At 54.6% G+C, this 27,521-nt stretch overlaps 9 protein-coding genes and 2 non-coding genes across 11 annotated transcripts; 4 read left to right on the top strand and 7 right to left on the bottom strand.

The window, feature by feature from the left end:
- Positions 1–251: 251 nt before the first annotated feature.
- Positions 252–1,341, bottom strand: BZA05DRAFT_475578 (uncharacterized protein). The gene is made up of 3 exons (XM_051488201.1): positions 1,203–1,341; positions 1,068–1,133; positions 252–1,016 (listed from the first exon to the last, which is right to left on the bottom strand). Exons 1-3 carry the CDS (start codon positions 1,286–1,288, stop codon positions 377–379), a joined length of 792 nt encoding a protein of 263 aa, XP_051337562.1. The 5' UTR covers positions 1,289–1,341; the 3' UTR covers positions 252–376.
- A 1,255-nt stretch (positions 1,342–2,596) lies between these two features.
- Positions 2,597–4,952, bottom strand: BZA05DRAFT_404466 (ribose-phosphate pyrophosphokinase 1). Its single transcript, XM_051484307.1, has 5 exons — positions 4,407–4,952; positions 4,266–4,339; positions 4,126–4,197; positions 2,952–4,061; positions 2,597–2,894 (listed from the first exon to the last, which is right to left on the bottom strand). Exons 1-5 carry the CDS (start codon positions 4,589–4,591, stop codon positions 2,854–2,856), a joined length of 1,482 nt encoding a protein of 493 aa, XP_051337561.1. The 5' UTR covers positions 4,592–4,952; the 3' UTR covers positions 2,597–2,853.
- An 877-nt stretch (positions 4,953–5,829) lies between these two features.
- Positions 5,830–6,868, bottom strand: BZA05DRAFT_340533 (PUA-like domain-containing protein; the record flags this gene model as incomplete). Its single annotated transcript, XM_051480969.1, has 2 exons — positions 5,830–6,322; positions 6,372–6,868. 2 exons carry the CDS (start codon positions 6,866–6,868, stop codon positions 5,830–5,832), a joined length of 990 nt encoding a protein of 329 aa, XP_051337560.1.
- Positions 6,869–7,316: 448 nt separating this feature from the next.
- On the top strand, positions 7,317–8,131 carry BZA05DRAFT_120161 (uncharacterized protein). The gene has a single exon (XM_051478672.1). It carries the CDS (start codon positions 7,556–7,558, stop codon positions 7,973–7,975), a length of 420 nt encoding a protein of 139 aa, XP_051337559.1. The 5' UTR covers positions 7,317–7,555; the 3' UTR covers positions 7,976–8,131.
- A 1,671-nt stretch (positions 8,132–9,802) lies between these two features.
- On the bottom strand, positions 9,803–12,409 carry BZA05DRAFT_120143 (uncharacterized protein). The gene is made up of 4 exons (XM_051478671.1): positions 11,622–12,409; positions 11,121–11,560; positions 10,960–11,061; positions 9,803–10,882 (listed from the first exon to the last, which is right to left on the bottom strand). Exons 1-4 carry the CDS (start codon positions 12,261–12,263, stop codon positions 10,009–10,011), a joined length of 2,058 nt encoding a protein of 685 aa, XP_051337558.1. The 5' UTR covers positions 12,264–12,409; the 3' UTR covers positions 9,803–10,008.
- Positions 12,410–12,556: 147 nt separating this feature from the next.
- Positions 12,557–13,892, bottom strand: BZA05DRAFT_420408 (uncharacterized protein; the record flags this gene model as incomplete). The annotated part of the gene is made up of 4 exons (XM_051485644.1): positions 12,557–12,654; positions 12,689–12,768; positions 12,885–13,761; positions 13,844–13,892. The coding sequence occupies 4 exons, from the start codon at positions 13,890–13,892 to the stop codon at positions 12,557–12,559; spliced, it is 1,104 nt and encodes a 367-aa protein (XP_051337557.1).
- A 2,483-nt stretch (positions 13,893–16,375) lies between these two features.
- Positions 16,376–18,259, bottom strand: BZA05DRAFT_420407 (uncharacterized protein; the record flags this gene model as incomplete). The annotated part of the gene is made up of 1 exon (XM_051485643.1): positions 16,376–18,259. One exon carries the CDS (start codon positions 18,257–18,259, stop codon positions 16,376–16,378), a length of 1,884 nt encoding a protein of 627 aa, XP_051337556.1.
- Positions 18,260–19,178: 919 nt separating this feature from the next.
- On the top strand, positions 19,179–22,826 carry BZA05DRAFT_120041 (uncharacterized protein). Its single transcript, XM_051478670.1, has 8 exons — positions 19,179–19,963; positions 20,024–20,193; positions 20,256–20,767; positions 20,820–20,902; positions 20,954–21,268; positions 21,323–21,379; positions 21,427–21,492; positions 21,544–22,826. Exons 1-8 carry the CDS (start codon positions 19,397–19,399, stop codon positions 22,678–22,680), a joined length of 2,907 nt encoding a protein of 968 aa, XP_051337555.1. The 5' UTR covers positions 19,179–19,396; the 3' UTR covers positions 22,681–22,826.
- Positions 22,827–22,953: 127 nt separating this feature from the next.
- BZA05DRAFT_t232 lies at positions 22,954–23,045 on the top strand. Its single transcript has one exon. It is a non-coding gene; the product is annotated as a tRNA-Gly (tRNA).
- Positions 23,046–24,016: 971 nt separating this feature from the next.
- On the top strand, positions 24,017–24,108 carry BZA05DRAFT_t233. The gene has a single exon. It is a non-coding gene; the product is annotated as a tRNA-Gly (tRNA).
- A 1,475-nt stretch (positions 24,109–25,583) lies between these two features.
- BZA05DRAFT_119998 (TB2/DP1, HVA22 family-domain-containing protein) lies at positions 25,584–27,028 on the bottom strand. Its single transcript, XM_051478669.1, has 3 exons — positions 26,780–27,028; positions 26,520–26,669; positions 25,584–26,458 (listed from the first exon to the last, which is right to left on the bottom strand). The coding sequence occupies exons 1-3, from the start codon at positions 26,806–26,808 to the stop codon at positions 25,675–25,677; spliced, it is 963 nt and encodes a 320-aa protein (XP_051337554.1). The 5' UTR covers positions 26,809–27,028; the 3' UTR covers positions 25,584–25,674.
- Positions 27,029–27,521: the final 493 nt, after the last annotated feature.

The raw sequence follows: 27,521 nt of genomic DNA, 5'->3' as shown, positions 1-27,521 counted from the left end.
CTTAATGACACGGGTAGGCTCCACGGAGCCACGGACCTCAAGGACGAATTCAAACTGGTCAATGAGCCTTCAAATCCAAGTACTCCAATTCCGAGCAGGGTTAATCGGGCAGAATTCCTCTACGTATGGCTTACCGTGCGCCGACCATTTCGAGGGTTAATCGGTCACGGTTTATCGCGAATGAGACTGCCCACACGTAGTATCACTCGGAGCAAGACATTCCAGCTGGTAATACATTTCATTTTCCATTGGTTCACTCAACACAGTAAAGACCGACCGACACGGGTATTCCTCCCATCATCATCATCGTACATACAATCTTCTCCAGGCCCCGCTGAAACTTTTCTTCGTCTCGTGGACTATCCTACGCCACCATCTAACCCGAGATCGCCGTGTTCAGACTTCCGCTCTCGACGTACACACCGGAGAAGTACCAATCCTCGGGGGTCTGGTCGTTAGTGCCGCCCGATCTGTCAGGAAGACGCAGGATGCCCAAGTGCCAGTCAGCGCTGTTGCTGTAGGTGCTAGCGGAGACGGTAGCGCCCTGCTGCGTCAGTGCGGCGGCGCCGGTGGAATGCCAGAGGCCGACGGTGTTGGCGGAGAAGTCGATCTCGAAGGCAAAGTTGTGCCAGACGTCAGCGTCCCAGGCAATGCTGAGCTTGCGGGTGCCGCCAACGAACCACTGCAGGTTACTGTTGGCGCCGGCCGCGTCGCCGTTGACCCAGCCGAACTTCAGCTCGGTGAAGTGAGACTCGAAGAAGCAGACTTGGTGCTCGTAGTTCGGGTTGGGGGGGTTGGTCGTCGCCTTCTTCACTGAGAAGTGGTACCATAGCTTGCCGCTGCCGAGAGCTGCCTTCGTCTGCGGGATCAGCTCCGTGCGCCACATGTCGCTGTTCCACAGGGCCGTGGGCGATATCGTGAGCTTCGCGCCTTGGTTCGACGTCGTGTCCGCTGGGTTCTTGTATGACGGCGACAGGTTGAAGTAGTCGGTTGTTGCGCCGGTGCCGTGGATGTACCTGGACCGTCGTCAGTACCGTTCCTTCCTCTCGCGGGCAATAGAAGCTCACCATTGGTACGATCCGACCTGGTTGGCCCAAGACCACGTGTTGATATCCGTAGCCGTGGTGTAATCACTATCGCACATTCGCATCAGCACTCCTGTTCCCCCATCCCCTATCCGTACCATGTCGGAGAAGACATACTTAAACCGACCGTCCCAGATGACAGTACCAGCGTTGACCACGCCTACCGCGACGACCGCAGCAAGCGAAAAAAGACGTCCCAACATTGCAAGTTTCTCGTCTTCCCAAGTGAGTGAAGTGATTGAGTGAGTGGGTGTAGATGCCCACCAGTCGGAGGATCCAGCTGGGTTTGGGGTTATTTTATACCTAAAATGCCGGACCCACGGACCCGCTGTCAACCGTAAACACACCCCTCCCCGCAGGTGCCCCTCAATTGAACTGCCCGCAAAAGCTTGTAGCTATAGTGGTGACAGTCTACAGACGTAGGTAGGTAGGCGCGCCGGCAGTCCGGGGCCGCCGGCGGGCCGCGTAGTAGGGGGGGAAACCGTTTGGTGTATATTAAGCCGGGGTGCTGGCGGGGTGGATGATCGGGCCGGCGGAGTGAGGGACGGACTCGGAGATTATATGTAGGGTATATATGCATGCGTCTGATGCTTGTTTTTATACTAAGTACCAGTACTCTCTCTCCCTCGGAATACGAATACCCATGCGCGCGCGCGGAAACGTCATCCTCGTGGGCGTGGTTCCCCGACTCCCCGTGGCTGGGGTAAAACAAGAAACTGACGATGATGGGTAAAGAGACGGAAGTCGGCAAAACAGCAAGGCAAGGACATAGAGTAGTGACAGACGTATAGTTACGCGAGTGCATATAGTGGTGCCTACGAGACGAGGTAGGTAGGTGGAGCAAAAAGCAATGTGGCTGGACCGGACCGACGCAGTGAGTGAGATATTGTGATTGCGTGCACAGCTCACCACGGAACCCGGCTGCAAAGTCCCGGGTCCGCGAGTATGTACATCATGTGCACCACTTCAGTTCAGGTATTCTTATTTCTATTCTAAAAGCTGAATACAAAGCTCGTGAACTGATACAATATAAACAGCAAAGCAATATGTTCGGAGGGTTCTCTTGCGTCCTTTCCCACAGAAAGGGTAAAGGATGCCTTCTGTCTCCGCCCTACTGCTTTGGAGGCAGCAAAGGAGTACGTACTCTCCCAGAAATTCCGTTAACCACCACTGTAGAGAAGACTAAATGGCAGGCAAATTCCACAGTTCCCCCCGGCGAGGAGGGGTTCCGTGGTTCCTGGGGATTTCACAAAGCAAAAGAAACGAATGCATTCACCTCCACGTTCCGGGAAACCTGAAGAGCAACTGCACTGTTGTATGTTCGGAGGGTTCTCTTGCGCCATCTCCCATGTCCCGAAATTAATCAGGCACACGAAGCGGTGCCTTCTGTCTCCGCCCTACTGCTTTGGAGGCAGCAAAGGAGTATGTAATCTCCCAGGAATTCCGTTAACCACCACTGTAGAGAAGACTAAGTGGCGGGCAAAGTCCACGATTCCCCCGGCGAGGAGGGTCCCGTGGTTCCTGGTATATATATAGATGAAATCTGGAACAGAATGGCATGGACATTCTGAGGGCTGCAAGCGATCACTCATCACCGTCGTCGATATGGAAAGAGAGGAAAGGTAAGAAGAAAGGGAAGGGAAAAGAAAGAACATTATTATGTCATCTTTTTTGGGAATACCAACCCACATGGCGCCAAACTCCACTCTGTACCAACCCACGCAATTCAACCAAACAATAGCACAACATTCAGAAATCTTCTGCTCTCTCAATCGATGAAATTTTGAAACAACGCTGAAACACTCTCTCCTGTGGTGGGTTGGTTAGCATCGTTCTCCGCTCCGTACGGATTGTAAGAGAGCCAACCATTATGGTTCCTCCTAATAGCTTCACCCAAAAGCATGCTCAAATCAATGACAGTCAACTTTCCCCTAGTACCAGCACCACTCGGCGCGAGGCCATCCGTCTTTCCTCCGGGCAGCTTAGCTGCGTCGATGGGGAAGCTGTTGGTGACGACGACCTGGTCGATGTACTCGCACTCCTCCATCTCTTTCAAGCAGTCACCGCCGAAAACACCGTGGGTGGCCAGACAGATCACCTTCTTGGCGTCTGCCCTCTTCTTGCAGTGCTCCGCGGCGGCGATCCAGGTTGCGGATCGATCGATCATGTCGTCGAGAAGAAGGACAGTCTTGTTCTTAACATCTCCGACGAGGGTGATCATCCGCTCGGTTCCCGAAACAGCATCAGCCTCTTCCTCGTCGTCGTCCGAGTTATGAGCGTCGATGGTGCCGCCCAAGGCGTCATCTGCTGGGTTGTGGAGGGATCGCAGAGAGTGGATGGAAGCCAACATAGGATCCATGTCGGCAACAGCAGACTGCGCTGGCGACGGAGAAGGGTAATCGTCGTCGACGATGTGGCCCTGCACCAGACGACCATATGTGACGGATTGCGCCTGATCGTCTGTGTACTCGTCGTCAAAGTCATCCTGGGGATGAGGCGGAAGGATCATGCTGTTGGACATGGAGTCGGAAGGCCGCATGGATGGGGATGGTGCGCTGTCGATGATTCCCAAGCCGTTGACACCGTTAGTGATACCATTGATGTGGAGACCATTGGTAGGGCCCGGTGTCGTTCTCTCCTCTTCTCCATGTTCACTCTCGGCGGGCGAATGGCGATTCGACTGCACGCGCGAGCTCATCCAACCATCGTGGTTGCGACGACGATCGGTAGTGATGAGGGCGAAATTAAGTTTGAGCACGTCGGCAAGCGACGTGACCCTCTTAGTTCCACCAGGGTTCTTCGAGACCACCACGCAATTGCGCCAGTCGGGAATGTTGTAACGAATCCAGCGTGCAAGCAGAGGCTCGGCGTAGAGGTTGTCGACCGGGTTCGTGAAGAAGCCCTGCATCTGCGAAGCGTGTAGGTCGACGGTAACGACGTGGTCAACACCCGCGATGTGGAGAAGGTTCGCGACCACTACAACATCAGACAGTCAGTTGATGATCCACATTTCGCTGCAGTCGAGATGAGTGAGACCTACTCCTTGCGGTGATAGCACCTCGGTGGGACTTCCTCTTCGACTGCTTAGAATATGGGAAGTACGGCATGACGGCTTTGTCGTAGGTCAGCAATCGATTGTTATGCTACAACCTGCAAGACTAGGCTGCAGAGAAGTCGTACCGGTGATCTTGTTTGCAGACCCTCCCTTGCAGGCCGAAATCAAGATCAACAGTTCAATGATGCTGTCGTTGACACTGCAATTCCATCAGAAACCCTTCAAGTCATCGAAAGGGACGGGAGAACAGTGTTGTGCAAACATACCTTCCGCTTCCACTCTGAACAATGAAAACGTCCTGGTCACGAACCGAGCATCCGACCTCCACACTGGTCTCTCCGTTTGCGAACTTCTTCAGCCGACATTTCGCGGGCGTCGTTCCGAGACGTTCGCAGATCGAATCACAGAGGCCAGGATGCGAGGATCCGGAAAAGATTTTGGCACTCCGCATTGCTGTTGATTCTGGATGTGATCGAGGAAGTCGGTGGTTGTCGTTAGATTGTGGTGGGGGAGGGATGTGAAGAAGATGGGGAAAGCCGGGATTATTTTTTTTTCGGCGCGAAAGGTCTCAGGACTGGATGTAGGGTGATGGGTGGCTGACACTACATGCGATTCTCAATCTAATCGAGAATACATATACAGTCAGGGCTAGAGGTACCTGAGCGGGATCAGGAGAAGAGGCGAAGCGACTCGGAGAGAAGGGGTGAAGAGAAAAACAGCAAGAGAGAAGAGGGGACAGAGAAAAATAGAAAGAGAGAAGAGGGGACAGAGCAAGAGAAAGTCTTCTGTAGAGGCTCAAAAGTGCCGCAAGGTAGTGTATTTTGCTGTAACCGGTCTGGCATTGGATTGACAGGGAAAAACGGTTGGTGTGGCTGCCACGATGCCAACAGTGGGGCTGGTGTGACATTGGTTGACTAAATCCATGTAGGTTTGCATGGCTGGCGACCCTGCGTCGTGTGAGGGGTGACTTCACACAAATGAGACTACATACACGGAACGATGTCCATCTACGAAAGGTCGGTCTGTACGGTCGCCATAGCCCAGTGTGAATGGGCTGCCCGCGACAATAAATTGATGTTCTCTCTCACGAGTCACGATTTCTATCCTTCCGAGTCTGATTATCTGATGAGCGCCGAGCGAAAAGTGATTTCCAAGATGCCAAGACATCCACGTGACTTCTTTCATTACGCCACTATTTCTGCGCCACACGGTCCATGGCCGTTGAAATTCACCACAATCCTTAAGTAACATATCACCGCCCATTATTCTACTCGGAAACGAAAACACGAACACGCTGCACAAATCCAATCAAACAGAAAGCATTGATATCAAACGAGTCGCTGCGTCATCACGTACATCCTGCACCCATAGTGTACACCGTACAGTCCCAGGTAAGAAACAAAAAACACCCACCTGCACCCAGACAAAGACAACGAAATCATTCGCAAAGCATCCACAACGTCCGGAAAGCGAGCATGACGATCGAATCAGCCACTAATGAGTCTGTGGTAAAAACACCCATCTGCACCCAGACAACGACAACATCTTGAGACGACCGATGGCATCCCAAACAAAGACAACGAAAGCATTCGCCCAGCATCCAGCATCCGGAAAGCGAGCACCAAAGAAAGACGACGAAACCATTCACCAAGCATCCACAACGTCAGGAAAGCGAGAACGACGGTCGAATCAGGCACTGTTGGTGAGTCTGTGGTAGGCCGTGTACTCAGCGGGAGTTGGTCGATTTCTCGCGTTACTGAGGGGCGGCTGGCCGGCGTTGCGGACAAGCGTGAACTTGTAAAAGTCATGCTCTCCTGGTGAATCCCTCCTGGCGCGAACAGGAGTACGAGCAGTGACAGTGTACAGTCCATCATATCTAAAGCCGCACGAGGGATAGATTCGACTCGTCGGGCTGGGACCACGGCGGATGACCCTGACGGGGTTGCCGGTGCGAATCGACATGATGAGCGACTTGGTCGCGTTCGTCAACATGGTTGTTCCCTCGGGGCCAATATGCTGCGTGCCGAGGTACGATAGTCGATCGCCGGAGTCCTCATTTCCGTACTCCGACTCCGCAGAAACAACGATTGAGAAGGCCCCGGAATGAGCTCGTCCAGCAATCCCGCCCTGTTTCGAACCATGTGCGCCATCTCGGAGAGCACAGAGCTGATATGGCCACCAGCTACACACTGTCAGTTAGTGGGTAACGCAAAGAGAATGGAGAAACATACTCTCCCACGGTGAGGCCATTGTGTCCGAAGACATCTGCCCTTCTCTTGAGACCTCTCGGGTCGAGCTTCATCGTCATGTGGCCGCGGGCATTACGGTATCGCAAGATACCGTGCATTAGGGACTGCGAAAATGCCCCGAAACTCACCGGCTGGATGTTCTCGGCTTCCGACTCGGACTCAGAGGCACTTTCTTCTTCCTTCGAAGAAATCGGACCAGGATTGAAGTTCTTCTCCATCCAGCGCTGCCGAAGGGTGGTAGCCATCTCCACGGTATCGTCATCGAAGTTAGCCCGATTCGTAAGAAGACGCAGGGCCGACAAGATTCCGGTCTTGTCGACCCATTCGAGTGCGTCTTCTTCGAATTTAATATATGCCAAGCGGTCCAGACCCTGCTTAAGCATCGTAAGATCCTCCATCGTCAGAGAATCGGCGCCCTGCTCCCTGAGCTTCTTGTCGCAGTTTTGGAAGTTCCGGCGCCAGAACAACAACCGGAACATCTCGGGCTGGTCTTTCTTCAGCCTCGCAGCTTCTTCAAAAGTCATCTTGTACCCCCTGAATGGCCGGTCCGAGACCACCGAGCCTCCACGTGACGCGGCGTCGGTCGAAGGCGTCTCGGAATCTCGGGCCTTGATAAGTGCTTGTGTACCGCGCGAAGACGCTACAGGAAGAACTGATGTAGTCGGACCAGCCGGCTCGACTTTGGCTTGCTCTTCGATCTTCGCTGGAACAACCGCTGGGGCAACGTTCGGCGTCTGTGCGCGAGCCGTAAGACGATCAGCCCTTGACAACGGAGTAGAAGGAGCCGCAGCCGACATGGAAGCAACCGACGCTACACATGGCGGAGAGATGTCAGCAAGTTAGACCAATGACGGTGCCGAAAGGGCAAAAATAAATAACTAGGTATGACATGTAACAACGAACCTGAAGGAGCAGAACCAGAACCAGGACCAGGGCCGGGCGCAAAGCGGTCAGGTATTACTACGGCGAAGTTCCATCCGGCAGGAATGAGCGCGACATCGGGGTTCGTGGCTGGCGCTGGCGCCGCGGAATTGACAATGCTTCTGCTTCTCGAAGACTGGCGACTCGGCGACATCTTCTCGTCTTCTTCTTTCTCTTGTTTCACACCTTTAAACTCGGACGGCGGTGCAGACTCTCGCTTCAGGAAGGGTGGCATCGTGTGAAGAATGTGGAGGTCGAGATGGTTGAGATGGTATGGTGTGGTGGGAGCGGCGGTGAAAGTGTTGCTTTCGAGGAATGGTGGCGAGCTGGTATGTTGCGATGGTGGTGGTGGTGGTAGTGGAAAGGTATCGATGACGGCTGTTCTTATAGAAAGGACGGCTGTTCTTATAGAAAGGACGGCTGTTCGTGAAGGGCAAGCATCGCCAGGGCAGCAAGAGTCGCCAGTCGTGATCGGTCGAGCTGCAAGAGTCGTCGGTCGTGATAAAGTCGTCGGTCGTGATAGAGTCGTCGGTCGTGATCGGTCGAACTCGACGGCGGCGGTGATCGTGGTGGTGGTCCGTGAAGAAGGCGTTGGTGGTTACAGTCCTACTTCGTCAGGATTGGTGAATGGTGAATGGTTCTCCGCAGTGTCCGTCGTCGTCTGAAGAGTACTCTTCGCGAAGCGGCAGTGTCCCTTGATATAGCATCGACGATCAGGACACGCGGGGAAAGGACGCGTTCGTTTGGCGGACGGACCGAGTCTGTGACGCTAATGGTGGAGTCTATGTGAGTCTATCTACAGGCGGTCCAGGTCTCGACATCGTCATCACACAAGCGAATCCCCTCCGGCGCTTCTTACTCACACCTATAAAGCTGTTGCTATAGGCATGGACCCTTGGCCACCAACCACCAGCCATTGGTCGCGGCCAGCCATGGTTGTTGATGTTGGGCAAACCATCTTCCGCCTGCGGATTCTGCATGACTCAGCGAACGATACCTAGCAGCAGGGACCGAACAGTGGTGATAGGCGGGTACGAGAAGACACCACGGGAGCACCACATTCAATTACATACTCAACATAGAGACTCGGGCACCATTTAACCAGTGAGCCCGATTGCAGAGAGTCCGTCCGCGCGGGCCATGTGTGGCGGGCCGAGACTTGAGTACGGGAGTGCGTAAACCGAAGCCGGAGTATTTGCATTTATATGCGCACTTTATGGAAACCAAGTCTGTAAGCTGTAACGTCCCGTACCGTACAGCGTACACTAGTCTAGTTAATCGGACACGTTTGCGACTGCGGCTGTGGCTGTGGCTGTGGCTTCCCGCAAGTGAAGGTTTAGAGGGCCGGGGGCACGTCGAGGGGTTTACCCTAACTACGATACCTCGTGATTGTGCGGTGGCGGGACACTTGAAAGTTGAAAGTGAGCTACATACATGTGAAATTGAGGATTTGAGGATTTGAGGATCTGAGGGCGTATGTACTCGTAGAGCCTCAGGGGTGAGCAAAAACAGAAACCACACGGAATGTCACTGTTATGTAGGTAGGTATCTTTCCCAATTAGATGGCCATTGGCCATTGGATCGACGGAAACTTCTCGAGGATGGACACAAAGTTCAAACTGCACTTTTGGGTATCCTGTGTACTATACACACCACCGGTATCGCACTCCATCATGCCTACCTCTAAAACCAGTGAGCCCGATTGCACAGCTGAGTCCGTCCGCGCGGGCCATGTGCGGCGGGCCATGTGCGGCGGGCCATGTGCGGCGGGCCGGCGGGCCGGGTCGGGATGAGTACGCCGTATGGTACTCTAGTTAGTGCGTAAATCGGAGCCCGAGTATTTACATTTGTGCACTCTTTGCAAACCAGGCTGTATGTAAGCTGTAACATCGCGTACCGTACGGCGTACACCAGTCTAGTTAATCGGACACGTTTGCGGCTGCGGCTGTGGCTTCCCACAAGTGAATATTAGAGTGCGGGGGGAGGGCGGGGAGCACGTCGAGTCGTCGACCTCGTGATTGTGCGGTGGGGGGACACTGAGCTACATGTGAGATTGAGGATCGCAGGGCGTAGAGCCTCAGGGGTGAGAAAAAACCACGGTATGTCACAGCTTTCCAGATTAGATGCCTATTGGATCGACGAGAAGTTCTAGACTCTGGAGGAGGGACACAAAGCCAAACTGCACTTTCGTGTAGCCAGTATCCAGTATCCACACTACCGGTATCGACAATCGCACTCCATCATGTCTAGGACTCTAGCTCCCTCTATCTATGATACTGTTGTCTAAAACTATGTAGGTAAAGTGTTCATCGCCCGTCCGTCCATCCATCCGTGCCGTAAATTCATACAATATTGTCTGTCGGTCGTCGTTCGTCGTGCCAAAGTAGAGTAGGTATTGTACATCAAATGTGTGCGTGTGAGCAGAGAAGAGAAGAGAAGAGAAGAGGATTAAAGAAGAGGTGTAAGAAAGAGAGGTACCAACAATCCAAGCCAAACAAGTCCCCCCCCTTCTGATATAATCGTGTCAAGTCCAGTCCAGTCGAGTCGAGTCCACAAAAAGCGCCATCGAAATGAAATAAAAAAACTCCTCGAAGAATCCAATACAATGCCACCGACGGATATTAAAACAAAGAAGAAGAAGAAGAAGAAGAAGAAGCGAAGGCGTTGCTCATGCCATGTCATAAATTATACCATCACATCACAGTCGTCGCTGCAAGAGATTAGACCCACTTGCCCTTGCATCGCCCGCGCCCCCGGACACGAGCTGTTCGACACTGAGCCCGATGCCGTTTGGGCCCAACCCGGCCCTTACACTTCCACTTCCGCCAACATCCGCACTCTTCCTCGTCGCGCTGCTGCTCCTCGGCGGGCGGATGTACTCCGTCTGTCTCGGCGCCGCCCGCTCAGTGTTTGCCCTTCGCATCTGCGTGTGTTCCGCGACGACAACAACGGCAGCCGGCTCCTCGTCGTCGTCGGTGCCAGCCGCCTGCTGGAATGGCGACTCGACGGCTGGCTCGGCGTCTTCGAGGTCTACGGCTGCGATGTAGCGCTCGACGTGCGCCTGTTGCGACGCGGTCAGGAAGTTGCTGCGCGGGGCAGCAAGCGCAGGTGCAGGATCTTGCGCCTGCACGCGGGGCGGTGGAGCCTGCGCGTTGATAGGCGCAGCTTGTGGGGGGGCGGGACGGCCGGCAGCCGCAGCACCGTAGAAGGCTGCGGCGCCGTTGACCCGCGCAAGGCCCAGACCGAGGCCGGGGCCAGTGTTAAGGAGGCCCCGCATGTTCTGCCGCATTAGCTCACGGTCGTCGTTGCGCGCCGGACCCGCGGGACCAGCAACTGGTGGAAGCGGGTCTGTTCTCCGGCGGTCAGGGGCCGCTGGCCGTTCAATCGGCTCGGCATTGCCGGCCGCCAGACGCCGAATTCCGTTTCGAAGGCCCAAGCCGAGGGCCCCCAGAGCGGCAAACGGGTCCACTGCAGGGATGTCGTTGAGCGCGCGCGGGAGATCATTGCCAGCGGGGCCTGCGATTCTACCCCGTCCTAGCCTTCGGATGGCGTTTTCTGCGCGGAGTCGGTCCCTGTGGCCATGCGCACGGTGATTAGCACAATCCGTGGAAAGCAGGCTCACGAGGATTCCCAGTCCGGAACAACATACTCTCGCTCAGCTTCACCGGGCTCATAATTGAACCAGGGACAGTCACACGACTTCCATTTTGATCCACACACGTAGCAAAATTGCGCAGTGCAGTGACAGGTCCTTTGCGGGTATTAGCCCTCGCTCGTTTTTGAATCGGGGATAGAAACAGCCCGACATACATATGATTGCAGCCACGTTCGAGCTCCACCATCGCCCTGCAACTGTAGCACTTTTGAAACTTATGCTTCTCGGCAGTCTCGAAGAACTTGAGCATTTCCGGATCTTGCGGGCAATCCTCATCACCATGTGCCCTACCATTACACGTCACACAGACAGCGAATGCGCACTTCTGGCAATGCCCGACGTTGTCCTGGACATGCTTCGGCTGGATCCATTCACCGCAGTTGATACTCGGGCAGTATATCCGATTCGCTGTCGTAAACTCGAGGTACTTGGTATTCCACAGTTTCTTATTCTGGTACGACAGGAGATTCTGGACGTGCTTCAGAGGGATATGGTCTGGTGTGCAGCATTTCGGTGGCATGTGAGCAGGATCCGTCAGGGAAAGAATAAAGAGTCGCTTTAAGCACTCGTTGCAAAACCAGTGCCCACAAGCCAACTACAGACAGATTCCAATAAGCAAACATTTGAAGGAACATATTTATAATTTGACTGATTACCTTCGCCGCTTCCGTCGATGGGGTTTCGTCATCCATGCAGGTAACGCATACGATTCTGTCAACAATCATCAGTGTGTGGTCCAAAACAGTAACAATCATCGCAACAAACAGTTTTGGTGGTTTGGTCCCAAGTTCGAATTCCAATATTAGCCTCCCTGCTTGTGGTTGCGGTTGTGGCTGCGGTTGTAGTGCTCTCAGAACCGGTGCAGGTAGAACCGGCGCCCTCAAGCTTTGTCTCCGTGCTTCTGGTATGACGTCCACTTGTCTCGTCCGATCCAGTTGTTCGGATTGCGTTCGCATGTGCTGTCTCCTGGCAGGCCTTATCTGCATTCTCTCTACAACTCGCTCGCGCGTGGTCCTCTCTGCCGGCCGCGCTGGTGGCGGTGCTGGTGGCGGCTGTGGTTGTGGTCTCTCGACATTTCTTTGTGCCGTTCTTTCTGCCGTCCTGGCTGGCTGTCTCACGGGCTGCTGTCTCACGAGTTGCTGTCTCACGGGTTGCTGCCTTGGCGTGACGATTTCGACATGTCGTGCCGGCGCCCTCTCCGAGTTTGATCTTACTAACGCTGGTCTCGGCGGAACTGCCGCCATCTGGCGAACCGCTGCTGTGGCCGCCTGGGCCCGTTGGATATCCCTGGCTCTCATCAACTCAACCTGTCTCGGATCCCGTTGTGTTGGCGCCACCAGTCGTGGCGGCGAAGCACCGCGCGAAGTGACTGTTCGTGATCTTGATCTCCTCTCTGTTCTTGGTACTTCTACAGGTGCTGGTGCCACCTGTACCCCCTTGGCCCTCTCCAACTGCTCATCATGTTCCCTCCTGCGCCGTAAGTCCCTCGCCGCGGCCTGATCCCTCTCCCCCTCGGGTCTCTCCAACCTCTCCGCCAAATCCGCCTTCGCCGCGGCGTCCGTCGCCTCCTGCGCGCGCTTCCGCGCCCGCTTCACACAACGTCCACACGAAAGTTCAGACTCAGCGGACGCGTGCTCATGATGACGGTGATGACGATGTTCTTGTCCGTGTTGGCGAGGCTGGGCCGAACTGTCTTTAACATTATTTAGGCTGGTGTCTCTACTATGTGCACCACGTGCAAGATGTTTCGATCGAACCTCTCGTTTCGGAGACCCTGTCCTTTTGACCGTCACTATGGATTTCCTGCTGGGACAAACAAAGCTCGTCAGCAAATTGATAACTCCCCCCCCCGCCCTCCCCCCTCGCCGACAAGGGCATATATCGTGACATATCGTGACATTTCCAGGGATGACCCATACTTTCCCGTAAACCCGCTGCTAATGACATCTTTGACCGACACCTTCGTCTTCTTTTCCGCTTTCGATTCCGCTTTCGATTCCGCTTTCGATTCTTTGGGAGGTGGTGGTAGTGGTGACGGTTCGGCGGCGACGGCGGCGAGTATCTCTTTTCCCTTCGATTCGTCCTTGCCCTTATCCTTATCCTTTTTCTTGTCTTTGCCGCCGACCCTGTGGCGCCTCATCCTGGGTAGACCCAGGAGAGCCAGAGCCTCTGCTTCCTGCCGGGCCTGCCGATCCGCCTTCTTTGCGCGCCGCTCTTCACGACGCGCCTCCTTCTCTTCCGGGGTCTCGTCCTTGGCCCGAGCCTGCGAAGACTTCTCGCCCTTGGACTTTGACCTCTTCCGAGACGAAGGCTCGATCATGTCGCGTGCCGTGAGCATTTTGCGCATCCGGGTTCTTCCTCTTGCTTGTTCTTCTTTTCCTTCTTTTCCTTCTGCCTCTGCTTCTTCTTCTAATTCTTGGGTAGAGAGATACTCGCCGTAGCCGTGATCGTGATCGTGATCGTCGAGATCGTTGTAGTCGTCCGTCGTGAAGCGTGCGAGATCAGGCAGGTTTCTCAGGAGGAGTCTACTAGTATAGTCCTGTAGAAAAAGCCAGCTGTTGTTGTTATTGTCGTCGTTGTTCTTCGGCGCTGCGGCGGTAGAGCGGCCACGCACGTCCTCGTCCTCGTCGGAATCACTACTGTAGCCGTAGCCGTGCTCGTCGACGTCGGCGTCGTGGAACCAGGCTTCCCAATTGATGTTTCTTAATGGTGCCACCGCACCGATGAGCTTGCGCAGTAGCTTCGGAAGCGCGACAGCGAGCCCCCCGTCACCCACCACCGCCGCCCCCCCTCCCTCTGCCTCTCCAGGTACAGGTACAGGTACGCTTTTCCTCCTGTTGCTGCTGCTGCTGCTGCTGCTGCTGCTGCTGTCACGCACGCCCGCGGGCTCCGTGTAGTGTGCGGTCCCGCTGGTGGCCACGGCGCATTCCCTGGTCCGACGCCTCCGCCGAAAGGAGGGCCGGTGAGAGTCGAGACGTGGTGGCTGCGGAGTGGGTGCAGCAGGTGAATGGCGCGTTCTAGAAACGGGTTCTGTGGGGGGTGCTGCAGGCCGTTTGGTAGAGTGTGTGCGGTACGGTACGATATGGGGGTTTTTTTTGGCGTTGGCGTGGGCGTTGGAGAACGAACGAACGAATGGCTCGCGATTGCGGTGTATGTGTGTATGATCTAATGTATGTATGTGGAGATGGTTCGGTCGGTCGGCGGTATGTGTGTATGTAGGTGCGTACGGGGGTGCGAGGTATATGCTTCCGTTTCGGCGATAGAGAATCGCGCACGCAGGACAGGACTCGACGGTTTGGTTTGGTTGGGAGTGCTCGCTCGCTGGCCGATTAGCTATCCACGAGTATGGATGTACCGTAGGTACTCCAGTATGCAGCAGGCAATCCGTCGCTACCTAGCAAATGTGGGTATGTGGGTATGTGGGTATGTCCCTACACGCGATAGTCACCTGGCCTGGCGAGGCCTCGAAGAATCGAAGGCACGTCGAGTGCGGTAGAGCAGGGTGGAGTACGATACGGTTGGTATATCCTCGTAGCGAACCGAACCGCGAGGATCTCACTACTCTATGCGCGCCCTGGTTGGTCCTGGGATCTGTATGGCTCGCTCCTCGGTCGGTGGGGCGGTCAACGAACGCTGGGGGACGGGGGGAGGGGTTTGGACGCTGCTGCGGAAGAAGTCCACCGAAAAAAGTGAAAAAAATTCGTCGCAGCGAGGAAGGGTGAGCAGCGTGAGCTGGCACAAATAAAGGTGATGATTCTGGTGGTGATATGTATGCGGTCGGTATGTATCTAGAACCAGAGTAGATATGGTCCATGCACTCATTTCACAGGGGCTACTGCACAGTGCAGGCTGCTGCAGTGAACCAATGAAGCATGTTCTCGGTTGGCTGATGCGAGCGTGAGGGGTTTCGAGATTCAGGGAGGGAATGCCCAAATCTTGTCCGAGTGGAAAAGGCAAATCATCTTGAGCTGGAAAGACGACTTCCTCGAGCTCAAGAATGGCGTTGAGGAAATTGGGGGAAGGGGGATTTGGCGATGCCAAGAAAAGATCGGTACTCTGGGTACTCTATTGGGTCGCACAGCAGACAGCCGTGGGTGGTTACAGGTGAGCACTCTATCGCCATCGAGGGTGTCCTACGATGGTAATCGCAAGCGGCGATTTTATACGCAATGCAAGTCATTTCTAATGGTTACCGGTATCTACTAGGTAGATAACGACATTCATTTGCTCATGGACGGTCACTCGTGGTCAAGGTGTGCTGGAGATTTCGAGAGCTGTAGGCATAGTCTAGATAGGCCGTATGCGACGATAGATTGATATTCTACCTCTCACCTTTTCGAGATCTGTATGTAAAAGAGGAGAGGTTCAGTGAAGGTCAAGTGGGTACATATCATACCTCCGTTTACTCGATTAGAGTACATACCGGTACTGTCTAGAACGGCGATGCGGCAACCGACACTACATCCACAAGTTATTCGATCGTATTTATCGCCCATCGAACACCTACTTTAAAGCTTACACATGTCGCAGCCGCACATCGCACGAATCCGCTACATATTATGATGCTAATGATGATGATGATGGATCCCCGTCCGGTGCGGGGAAGCACTTAGGTACATGTGTAGCATAATTGCTTTTGCGATATTGGATAGATTCATACATATTGTCATCTCCACCCTCTTCGCACTAATTGCCTCAGTTTGAGCTACCAGCTAATGATAGAGATCTGCTTATATTGAAGTGAAGCGGAGAGGATGGCACGTGGACGGTGGTTGTGTGAGTGGAGAGAGAGAGGGAGAGAGGGAGGGAGAGAATATCGATTTATTATCGCATACCTTCGGCCTTGCCAGACTATAGAGACTGCACACACATAACATCCTTTCCTGCCAGCTCCACGTTGTGTGAGTGGGAACGGAGTCCGGGGGATTCAAGTGACAAAGACATTACGAGTGATCGATTACAGAAGATCGGCATCGGGTTATACCTAGCAGAGGCCAACATTGCTCTCGATCCGGACCCGTCTCGCCATTTCGCATGTCACAAGATCGGCCTAAAGGTTGAGCTCGACCGGGTCGCCGTATGTACAATGCAGTCACTGGAAGGGCCGATTGAGCGGCCGGTTACGGCAACATTTGGGTCCGTATGACAATGTCTACGGTCGTGGACCGCTCTGGGGGTTGCTTTGATGTGGCTTAACTTTCATTGGAGGACAGCAACATTTCTGCTGGACCGCTTTCAACGATCAAGAAAGCCCAGCCCTACTCCCGAGTCCCGCGGCGAAGCATCTATTCTCGCAACAGGCAGGCATTCTTCTCCCCGCTCTACATACGTTCATATGTAGCAAAACACGCGCAAAACACCGCAATATAGTACACCCCTACACAACACATTCACCCCGAATTCCCCCCGCCTACAAGCTGTTGATATAGCTCTGCCTCTGCCTCGACGAGAACCTCTTGAGCTCCGCCATGACCTTTGGCAGTCTGACCTCAGGATTCTTCTTCTCTGCTTCCGTCATCACCTCCACCTTCTTCTCGGCTATGTATCGAACGTGCACCTTCCTCTCCTTCGGCCTTGCGCCGGCGGCGGCAGCAGCAAAGATCCCGAAGTTCTCCCTTTCGTCCGCCTCGTCCTCGTCCTCCTCCTCGAGCAACTCCTTCTCCTGCGCCAGCTCGTCCCAGGCACGCAGTGTCCTCTTGACATCGCGGAATTTATCCATCCATCTAGACTCCTCGAAGCGGCCCCAAACGATGCAATCCCAGAAGACGGCCTTTTTGAGTGTAGCAACGAACAGCTTCGCGGCCTCGGCGCGGTCGCGCGGGAGGTCCAGCGAGCTTTCGCGCCAGCTGTCGAGGTTCGACGGTTTGGTGAACTTCTCGATGCGGAGCACGGCGCGCTTGATGATTTTTGCGTCCATGGACGTCAGCGCGACCAGCAGGAATGTTCGCGCGACCAGGAGTCCGGCTTTGCCGTTGTTCTCGGCTACCGTCAGGATTCGGTCGCCGCTGAGGTAGGATTGTTGCGGCCCGCCAGAGGTAATGCACGCCCGGAGTGCCAGTACGTAGTTCCACTCGGTGAGTTCAACACGGCGCGGCGGGTTCTCGATCATGTCCGCGGCTGCGGCGCCGGCGTGGCAGATGGAGGCACAGCGGAGGTAGAGGTGCGTGGGGATCGGCCCTGGGGTGACTCTGTGCGTGGTGGTGATCTCTTTCCAGATGTGGACCGCCAATGGGAAGTTTTTTATCTTTTCGGCGGCTCTGAGGAGAATACCCAGTGAGAAGTCGTCGGGAATGGGCCGCTCATCATCGAAGTCGTGTTTCCGCGAGATCAATGGCAGGAGAGGGTTTTTCTCGATGAAATCGGCCGGGAGTTGGATGCCGTACATCTGGTTAGCGATGACGAAGACTTCCCGCCAGTGCGAAGGAGATGTAGCCGAGCAGAGCATTTCCAGATATGCGTTCACCAGGTACTCGTCGACCTTGAGATCTCCGTTGGCCCAGCGACTCAGAATACCGGCCCACGCTCGCTTTCCGTCAGCGATCGACTCATCACCCTTTCCGGAGAGGCCCCGGATGAAGATGGTGTAGGTTGTCACGTCGGGAGAGCCTGGTCCTGCGTCGGGCAGTTGGGAGATAATCTTCCAGGCTTTGTCCATGTCGCCGCACTTGAGACATACCGAAAGTAAAGCGTTCGTGTGAATAATAGCCGGCTTGATCTCATCATTCTTATTGCAAAGGTGGTCGTAAATCTTGAGCGCTTCAGTGGCGTATACAGGCTTTGGCTCCTTCTGCCACGCAAACCCGCTGAGGAGGTGACTATAGGTATAGGAATCCGGCTTCACACCCCGCTTCTTCATATCATTGTAGAACCTCAGTGCCCTGGCAGGCTGTTGCTTCTCCATCGAGTGTCGTATGAGTGTGTTCCACGCCGCCACAGTGCCAATCCTCCCGGACGCCTGTTCCAGAATCCGATGCGCCCTGGCGACGTCTTCATGCGCCAGAAAACGTTCGACATGCCCCATCACCTCGCGCGGATCCCGCGTCTCGAGTTTGCGTCCCTGGTCATAGAGCAGCAGCACCCGCCGGTCCGGCGGACGGTTGAGAATTGATCTTGCTGTGTTGCGTACCGGCTCGTTGGACCGGTGGCGGGGTTCGTTGGACCGTGGGCGGTAGGCGGTGGCCGATTTTGTGACGGTGGATTTAGCACGCACTCCCCCGCGGTGGGGTGGAAGCGGTGTGTGGATGGAGAGGAATATGGTGAGGTTACTCCGCAGGCAGCTCTGACATTTCAGCATGGTGGCGAACGAAAGAGCTGGAGGAGGAGGCCGAGGTGGCGGCGGTGTGGGAGTGAGAGATTGAGGCCGTGGTCGTGGTAGATTGTTTGGGGTTGACGGTAATCTCAAATTTAGAGTTTTTTTTGGCAGACATAACCAGACCCTGAACCCTGCTCAGTGAAGTCTTGGTACTTGTCTATCAATACCGTTCGCCTCATCATAGTTAACGGCAACAACACACACAAGCAACCGCCCCAATCATTCAGGCTGCAGTCCCCGCCTGTGTATTGCATTCTGGAAAGCCACTAAACCTGTCGGTGCGCCCCGCTCCGTCAAAATCGGATTTCGATTCTGTATGATGGCAATCCGCCAAAGCCGATATGATTGGTCCGGCCCGAACCCAGCACCTTGTGGTTCGAGCGGCCCGAACCAATCATCGGAGAAATTGGACTAGCCAGCAAGTTCAAGGAAAGAAGCTCGCTGGTCATCGCCAATCAAGGTTGTTTGGTCCACGATACCTGTCTTGGTTGTTTCTTTCGAGACGAAGCTACCGGGCTTCTGAGGACGGAGGTTGTCCCGCCGAAATGCAAATAAAGGCAAGAAGAAGAAGAAGAAGAAGAAGAAGAAGAAGAAGAAGAAGAAGAAGAAGAAGAAGAAGAAGAAGAAGAAGAAGAAGAAGAAGAAGAAGAGAGTGTGCGAAATGCGTTCAGTCGTTGAGCTGAGAATGATACCGAGGAAGCCCAGATAAGTATCTTTACGTATTGCATCACGTTGAAGCCAAGGGAAGACATGCAGTGTTTCGGGAGCGATGTTGCGTCGTCTGCTAGTTACATACAGCGCATCCAGCGATCCCAATCAAATACCGGTATGTCCCACAGATCGCTCGAGGCGAACCGTCGGAAGCGATGAGATATAGATCTTGGGACGATAGGTACGGATGAAGATTCCTTCCACGACAGGTAGTTACCTACGCCACTCTTTCCTCGGATCATGCACCATCGCAGGTAGCAGGGGTGTTAGTGGGCTTCTCCGCTGTCGCCGGAAGGTGGGCGTACCTCCTGTTATAAAGGACAGAATCGCCTCAAGTGGCAGGAAGACATGATTATTGGCGCCTAGCATAACAGCATAACAGCATCTCTTCATGTCGACATAGCAAAGATGGAGACAGATTCCACCGCGCACGTTCGCAGGCTCCAGGAAGATGTTGACGCCCTCAAGGAGCTCCTGGCGGGAATCCACCAAACGCAGCAGCAGCAATTCCAGCTTTTTAGCGCTTTCCTGGCGGGGCAAACAACTGCTGCTGCCACGGCGACGGTGGTAGCGGATACACCGACCAAACAACAGAGACCGATCCTCAGATCGATCCAAACCACGCTCGCGGCCGACTTCCCATTTTCGCAAGATGGTCAGAATAATCTCGACAGCCCGATCGTTGATGACTTGGAGTCTCGCCTGCAGCTCGAGACGTTCAAGGAGGCACGTGATAGGTTCTTCCAGCTGCCGCTGGCGAGCCAACGGATTTCGATGCGCCAGTTCATGAAGTCGGATTATGTGGATGTTAACGACGAAGAAGACCCAGTGTCTGCATTTCTTGCGCTAGTTGGTCCGGCGAATAAGCCTGTGCACGTGAGGATCAGAGACTATTATTCCGCAAGGTCAGATAAGCTCATCCAGCACGATATAAGAGAGGGAGATGAGGTGCTTTGGAATTTCCTTGCAATGCCGGTAGGTTGGAGGTTGTTGATCTGAACTAGTAGGAAGATGTTGAACTAAAGATATGGTCAGAGAGCCAATATGACGGCAGAAGTTTCGAGCAAGATTGATCCGCTTACAGTCACGGCCCGGTGGGGAATGAAAGTGCATGTCATACCCCCAGAAGAGACGGAAGCGCCGACTTCGGAAGAAGAGGAGAGACCGCCTGTTCCTTTTGAGTACGAAGCGCTCGGACGAGATCTGTATGTCCCCATATATGTCCATGTGGAGATACATAACAATCCTCAGCTAACTTGATCCCAAGCTCCGTCAAAGAAATCACCCCAAACACAGTGTTGATTCTCAAGAGTGTAGCGTTCCAAAAAAGCGTAGACACCGAGCCCATCTCCAGTCTCTCCACAGTAATCGACAACACGCTCAGCCGCGAGCCCATCACCCTTCAAGCCGTCAACATAAACTTCAAGCACCAGACTTTCCTCTTCTCCGCGTCATTCATGGAGCATTCGAGTGGTGACAAGTCCGAGAGACGGAATCCAATCAGTTACATAAAATCCAAGACATCCAAGCCGAAAGTTGCGTTCGGCGCAAAACTCCGTGCCTCGTTTCTTGCCTCGCCGGATTCAGGGAATGGCACGGATATTGGCGTCCGGGAGTCCACCGCTTCGATCGTGTTTGATACCCTGGAGATGAGGAGTGGGACGTATTGGACTATTCATTCGATTGGGGACTATGAAGAGGCATTGGCCCTCAAGTGGCTGGATCAAGCGAAACAGGGGACATATACCTCACCACAGGAGGTGTTCTTGGACAAGCTAGGTAGGTGGGCGTGTCAGCTTCTCTCTAGCGATCATGCAGCTGACGTGCACAGCACGGATCATCGACTTTGCAGTCGACAAAGGAATGTCAGCAGTATTGAAGACGCTCGAATATGAGCTCGATGGCGACAGTATTGTAAGTGCCTTCACTATATCCAGGCCGTCCTGATAACCAACCATCTCCCAGCTCTCCCAGAAAGACGCAGAAAAGCTCCTATTCGACAACCAAACCTTCTCCAAAACCAAGAACCTCCAATGGTCACTGCAACTACTTCGGCGGATGCAACGGAGCATCTACAACCTCCTGATCCAGGTGGAAGACTTCGAGAAGACCAAACTAGACGTGCTGAAAGACGCCGCGAGGGACCACCGAATCCGAGCTCGTAGTGGCGTCAAGAATGGCCGGAACTTGATCTCTGAGACCGCGTTTAGGAGTAAGCTGCAGAGGGTCAAACAGGTCAATACGAGGATCGAGGCCAAGTATAATGAGTTGAAGGATTTGGTGGGTTGATATCTCACTCGTTCTGCCTGCGGATGCTTACAGTGGGGATTTTAGAGGGATGCGCTGGTGAGTACTTCGGGCGTTATGGAGTCGAGGGTGGCTGTTAGCCAGGTCAGTACCGCTTCTTGCCCGGGCCCAATCAATGCTGACCCAGTAAGGCGGAGACGGTCCAAGTCCTTACAGTTCTCACCCTGATATACCTCCCTGCATCGCTGGTGATTGGAGTGAGTCATTAACCAGATCCCTCCAGACTATGGCTTGCTAACCCTCTCTAGTTATTTGGAATGGAAGCCCTTCCTGCGGCGTCCCAAAACATGAAAACATTCGGTATAATATTAGGCCTAGTATTCATCTTCACCTCCTTCCTCGGACTCGGCATGGGTTCGGTGATAACCCTCTTCTCAACCGGAACCCGAAAACTATCCTATCACATGCAGAAGTCCATGGAGAAGTTCCCCGGAGCGTGGAGCAAGCGGTCTTCGGACCTAAAGGAAATGAACGAGGCGTGGCGGGTTCTCGAGCGTGAGCGCGGGAAGCAAGTTCCAGCGGTCCTCTACTTTGTATGGTTCTGTTGCGTGCGCTTCTTCATCGTCTTCCCGGCCTCGGAACTACGACAACTGGGCGGGCTGATTACACTCTTCCAAGCGACAGCGGCGAGCTTCCACGGCGGAAGATGGATCTGGAACCTCGTGCTGGTGCCATTCCGGATCGCCTTTCTACCATTCGATCTAGCGCTCGTCGGCGCAGCGTACGTACTTTTGGTCCTCTTCACCGGCTGGATAGTAGGGTGGACGCCGAACGAGCTGCGACCAGGCACCCTCAGCGTCGCCTCGCTATTCCACCCGAACCCAGACCCGAACTTCAACCCCACCGGGACCTCGGTCTACACGGTACGCGCCATCAAAACACCGCGCCGCAAAGTCACCGCCGGCGAAGCCCTCCTCCAGCGGTTCAAGCAGCCGTTCGTCATCCTGTGCCAGTACTCATCGTACTTCCCCAGCATCGTGGCGCCCGTCACCTCCTCCGCCGCGCGAAAATCTACCAGCAAAGTAGCCAGCGCCAGCCTCCAGCTCGGTGCCGCGGGACCGCGTCTGCCCCCAAAATCTGAGTTCTACCAGGTCATCGATGAGAGCTTGCACGCGGCAGGCGAGGACGAGGTTAGTGACAGTGAGGGCACGGATTACGAAGAGGATGATATCGATGTCGAGGAGCGTGCGCTGTCCGCTACGACTACGAGTGAGGTGCAGGAGGTCGTCGTGCTGGAGGAGGGGATTGGCGGCGCGAAGGATGAGGAGGAGATGGATGCCGTTGGACAGTTGCCGCCGCCGCTGCCCGCGCCGAGTAGGTTGAGGATGGGCATGAGGAGGGCGCTTACGACGCCGGATTTGGAGTGGGGGAAGAGGGGGAGGTGATGGGATGCGATGGATGGATGTATGAATACTGTATAATCAATGTCAGATTCTCGCTGCAACATGTGGCGAAGGGTTCTCTATTGTCCGGCGGTCTGTCCGTCTTAGGGTTTCATTAATAACTGACTACTGCTGTCCGCCCGTCTCATGAATGAACTGAAGATGGCGGCAGACACCTAATAAGGCCAGACAGCCGTCAGAAAACAGAAAGAACAGCATAACTATTAATATTTACATCGTAATATATTAATCCTAGCACTTGAAAATACATCAACCGACTCAGTAGTGTAGGGGTATCATGGGCGCTTGCCATTGCATTTAGCATTAGCATTCTGCGCCCGACCCGGGTTCAAATCCCGGCTGAATCACTTGTCATTTTGTTTTGCCTTTTCTTTTGCCGTTCTCCTTGTTAGCTCTGATCTCATTGTTGCTTCTTTTTCGTGGAGGTGTAACTCGGTTCCATGGTGATGGGGTTGAGCGACACGGCATCGGCGGCGGGGCAAGGTCGAGTCGAACAATCTTGGTGATGGTGTTGCGCGACATGACTAACCCGGGTGCAAGATCATGGCAGTCAGCAAAACCTCCCTTTCACGCTGCACCCACTAATCCTCATTCAGAACGGGCTGAAGTGCAGCTCAAGTGCGCACTTCATCTACAGAACCTCCCTAATGGTGCCCAGCGGTCGTGGGCAGTGCTCCTGATAGCGCAGTCCAGACTGCCCTCCGGACTGGACGGACTGCATTAGTCTAGGTAGTCTATGTAGTCCATAAAATTGGAGAACGATCCGTCCCAAAATTTTGCTACCTCGGATTACAGTCGACTGACAGACTGCCACTCTCTGAACTTTCTTACCTTACTTCACTATGGTTTCAACACATCCCTCCACCCACGTTGCAGAGCCAGACAACCCTCCTGTTCCGGTATCCTTCCTTCGAGTGCGCCTAGGTATCAACTTCGGCATCAAAGTCACTTACATACAACAGCAACCCGATGGTCTTGCAGCTGCTACAAATGGCGATATCGAAAAGATGGAGACTAGTTATGCTCAACGCACAGTGCGAGAAGGATCTGCAATGGCTGAACTAGGTATAGACGTGTACAAAAAGTTCATTACTGATTTCGAACATTTTCCATTCAAAGTAGGTACCAGTCCATTCAGTCGACTGCAGTCCGTCCAGCCCTATGATACCGGTTGCGCAGATTGCCCAGTCCAATCTGACTTTTGATGAAAAACGAACTGGACTAGACTGGATTATCGGAGGCACTGGGTCAAGACACCTCTGCTCCGAGTGTAATCTAGTCTAACATAGGCGCCGCGGGGAATCATATTTCATCAATCGACTCAGTAGTGTAGGGGTATCATGGGCGCTTGCCATTGCATCTAGCATGAGCATTCTGCGCCCGACCCGGGTTCAAATCCCGGCTGAATCATTCAATTTTTTGTTTTGTTGTTGGCATTGTTGCTTCTTTTTTTTTGAGGGTTGTGGGGAGGAGGAAAAGGGAGATGTGCGGGAGGGGAGAGTCACGGGCCCGAATACCGAAAATCGGAACGGTTGTCTATACCGGTAGGCCGAAGGTTGGTGAAAGTCGTTGGCCCCGTCCTCCCCGGCCGGGTCGGGGGACTATGTAAGACACCTCGGGCTCCGAGTATTCCCACACCGTGGTCCCCCGCGGGAAGAGTCCGATCCACGGCTTCTTTGGCGGGATGATGGATCGGACCCGGAGCACCGACCCCGTAGCCACTACCGGGACTTGCAGCTGCCTCCGGAGCGTGGGGCCTCTCTCACCGAGAGCGAAAACCACTAGTTCCCTAGCCACGGCCTACGGGCTGCGGATGTCGTGACTCGTGAGCGGTGCGAGCAGCCTGCAGGCGCTATTAATCGCCGCTGCCGCCATGGCTCGCTAACTGACTACCAGCGTACATCCGGGGGTGGAGGTGGGACGGCGGCGGTTCGATGATGGGGGTTTTCGGGCAACAAGTACCGGTAAGTACGTACTTGCCCACCGGGGGCGGTCTTTGTCTTTGTCTTTGGCGGGGGTCCAAGTACTTAGCAAGTTAGCAGAGAGTTTCCGGCGGGTGGGTGGTGTCCGCCGAGTGAGATCCATGACCACACTTCACGCTCGTCACTCGCCGCCCCCCCTCCTTTCCTCCCCGTTCGCTCCTCGGATCCGCAGTGAAACACCCGCTCCTCACCTGCTCCTCTCCATCCGCGATCCGCCTACAACCCCCGCTACACGTGCCCCACTCCCCACCCACTCCCCACCCCCTCGCCCCCCATCACCCCCCTCCCTTCCCCCCGGCTCCAGCTCACGCGGTAACACGAGATCTTAACCGCAACTGCAACCCCGTCCCTCTCCGTCGACGCCGACGTCATTGGTCAGCATCCTCAACTCGCAACTTGCCCCTCCTTTGATGCCCCTCATTTCATTCCCCCTACATACATGCCTCCTACAGCAGGTATCAACATCCAGGCAGGGGGTTGGGGCCCTGCATTACACATGCCCCTCACGACTCACGAGTGAGTTCTCTGCACACTAGTTTGCACACAGCACACGGGTTCTTACGGTTCTTACGAACACGAGCCACGAGATATATATCGCCTCCAATTTTTAATCCTCAAATCCTCAAATGACCGCTCATTCAACTACCTACAACGCTGAGTGAAACCACCCATCTCCCCCACTGAAGTAAACCGGACTTGACAGAAAGGAACGGAAAGTAAAAACGACAACTGATCGGAAACATTAAGAAAGGAGCGCGAAACAACGCTCGCTCAGCCTCGCAATGCATGCATGCGGGAGGGAGGAGCATCATCTGTCTCAATACCTTCTTTTAGCGTTCCTGCCAGTCCGAATACCCTCCCTTCGCCTGTCTAAGAAAGAATAATGAAAACAAACAAAAAACAAAGTTCACTAGCACTGCCACTGTTATCATGAAATCCCAACCCCGACTGCGACCCCATCACGCTCCTCAGACGAGGCATCACTTCCGAAGCTCTACTCGGAGTGCGCCTTCTCCTGTTGCTCCTGATCTTGAGGCTTCGTGCCCCAACCAAACAACCAACCGCCAGCGGGATTGATAGGCGGGACCGCGGCGTCCTCCCTGTCGACATGATCGAAGTCTCCCTCGTAGGCGGAAAGATGTCCCATGCTGTAGCTCTTGTGCAAGCCACCGTCAGCACTGGCAGCAGCAGTGTCAACGCCTCCGGCGGCACTCGTCTGCGAGGCCTGCAGGGTATCCATCTCGCTCTCCAGCGCGGCCATCACCGTCTTGAGGCGCTGCCTCTGCAGCTCGATGAACCGCGCCTTCTCAGCGGTGCCCTTGACATGCGGCGGGATCAAATTGCCATTGCCCGGTCTGCCGCCGGGGCCCGAGGTACCGGGCGCCTGCTGCAGCGCAGTAGAGAGGAACGCGTAGAAGTCCGTGGCCATCTGCGGGGCGTAGGGGGTAAGGGGCGGCACGCGCCAGCGGGAGAAGAGGGCCTGAGCGTAGCCGGCCGCGTCGTGCGGCATCGGGGTGGATGGGCGCTGGTCCATCGCCTCGGCGTGGGGGAGCCCACCGAAGATGACCTGCTTCGCGACTTCGATCATCCGCTGGATGTATTCGGCGCCGACGGCCTTCGCTTGGTCGTGCACGCGCGAGATGAACTCTTCGATATCGCCTTCGTGCTTGGTCAGGGTCGGGTGCACGTATTCGAAGTAGAGCTTAGTCGCGCCCTGGGTCTGCGGCAGGACGAGCCAAAGCATGAAGCAGGCGCGGACGTCTTGGTAGAAGGGAAACCTGTGGAAACGCGAGATACGGTGAGTTCAGGGAAGAGGGGAGAGAGAGAGAGAGGACGAACCAAGAGATGGCCCAGCCTACCCACGACTCAACGCAGAGAACGCAGGCGAGCACCACCCAGTACATCAGCCATGGCGTCAGCTGGGCCGGGTCGTTCGCTTTGAGGGCTTTGTAGGACGCAAAGATGGGGAATGCAAAGGTCGCGACGGAACTGTGTAGACGGGCAGTGTTAGAATTTCTCTCTCGGTCACCGACGCTGAAGCTCCGGAAAAGAGCAAACCGCGTGTGTGCGCGCTCCACGACGACTGAGAATGGGCTTACCAGAGGAGCTTAGCGAACAGATCGAACATGGTGATGACGATGATGGAGTGATGGGATTTTGATGGAGAGTGGAGTGATTCGGCGAGTCCGATTACTGAGGGGAGTTCGGTATGATGCTACGAGGGGGCGAGGTGGCTGATAAGGCGGAAGGAAGGAGCTACTGAGGTAGAGCTGGGAGCTTTGTTGCGGTGGAGCTTATGGTTTTAAGGCGGGGTGGGGGGGTAGTGGCGCAGGTGACTGGGGGGGGAGTGAGATCTAGAAGGTTGTCTCTGTCCGGCTGTCAGGTGTAGGGTAGAGTGTATGGTAGGAGTTCCCGCGAAGGATAGCTACTGATGATGGATTGAGATGGAAAGGGGAGATGAAGAAAGGAAGGAGAGGAGGTGAGGAGGAGAGGAAGCAAAGGAAGAGGAAATAAGGACAAGAAGAGGAGGAGGAGGAAAGTCTCTCACGCAAGGACTACCTATTCCCGCTCAAGCTCTAGATGTATAATGTGCGTGTCCCTGCCAACGTTGAGCGGGGTGGTGGGAGGGGCTCAAGCTCTCGATTGTGAGTTTGTGCTTCGTTACATTTTTTCTTTTCTTTTCCATCGTTTCTGCGGAGGGGCACGCTACAAATCTACGCTCACTTGCATGATGCACGTCTACTCTAGAAAGCGGGATGGTCGGTCGGTCGTAACGACGGGCCAGCATCGACTGATGACTTCAGAGGACCATCGAGGCCCTTAGTTGCTGTGGATACTTCC

Source organism: Tricharina praecox, assembly GCF_024521635.1.
Source record: "Tricharina praecox strain CBS 144465 chromosome Unknown BZA05scaffold_20, whole genome shotgun sequence".
In the NCBI taxonomy this organism is placed as follows: domain Eukaryota; kingdom Fungi; phylum Ascomycota; class Pezizomycetes; order Pezizales; family Pyronemataceae; genus Tricharina; species Tricharina praecox.
This window is presented reverse-complemented; position numbering and strand designations above follow the sequence as displayed.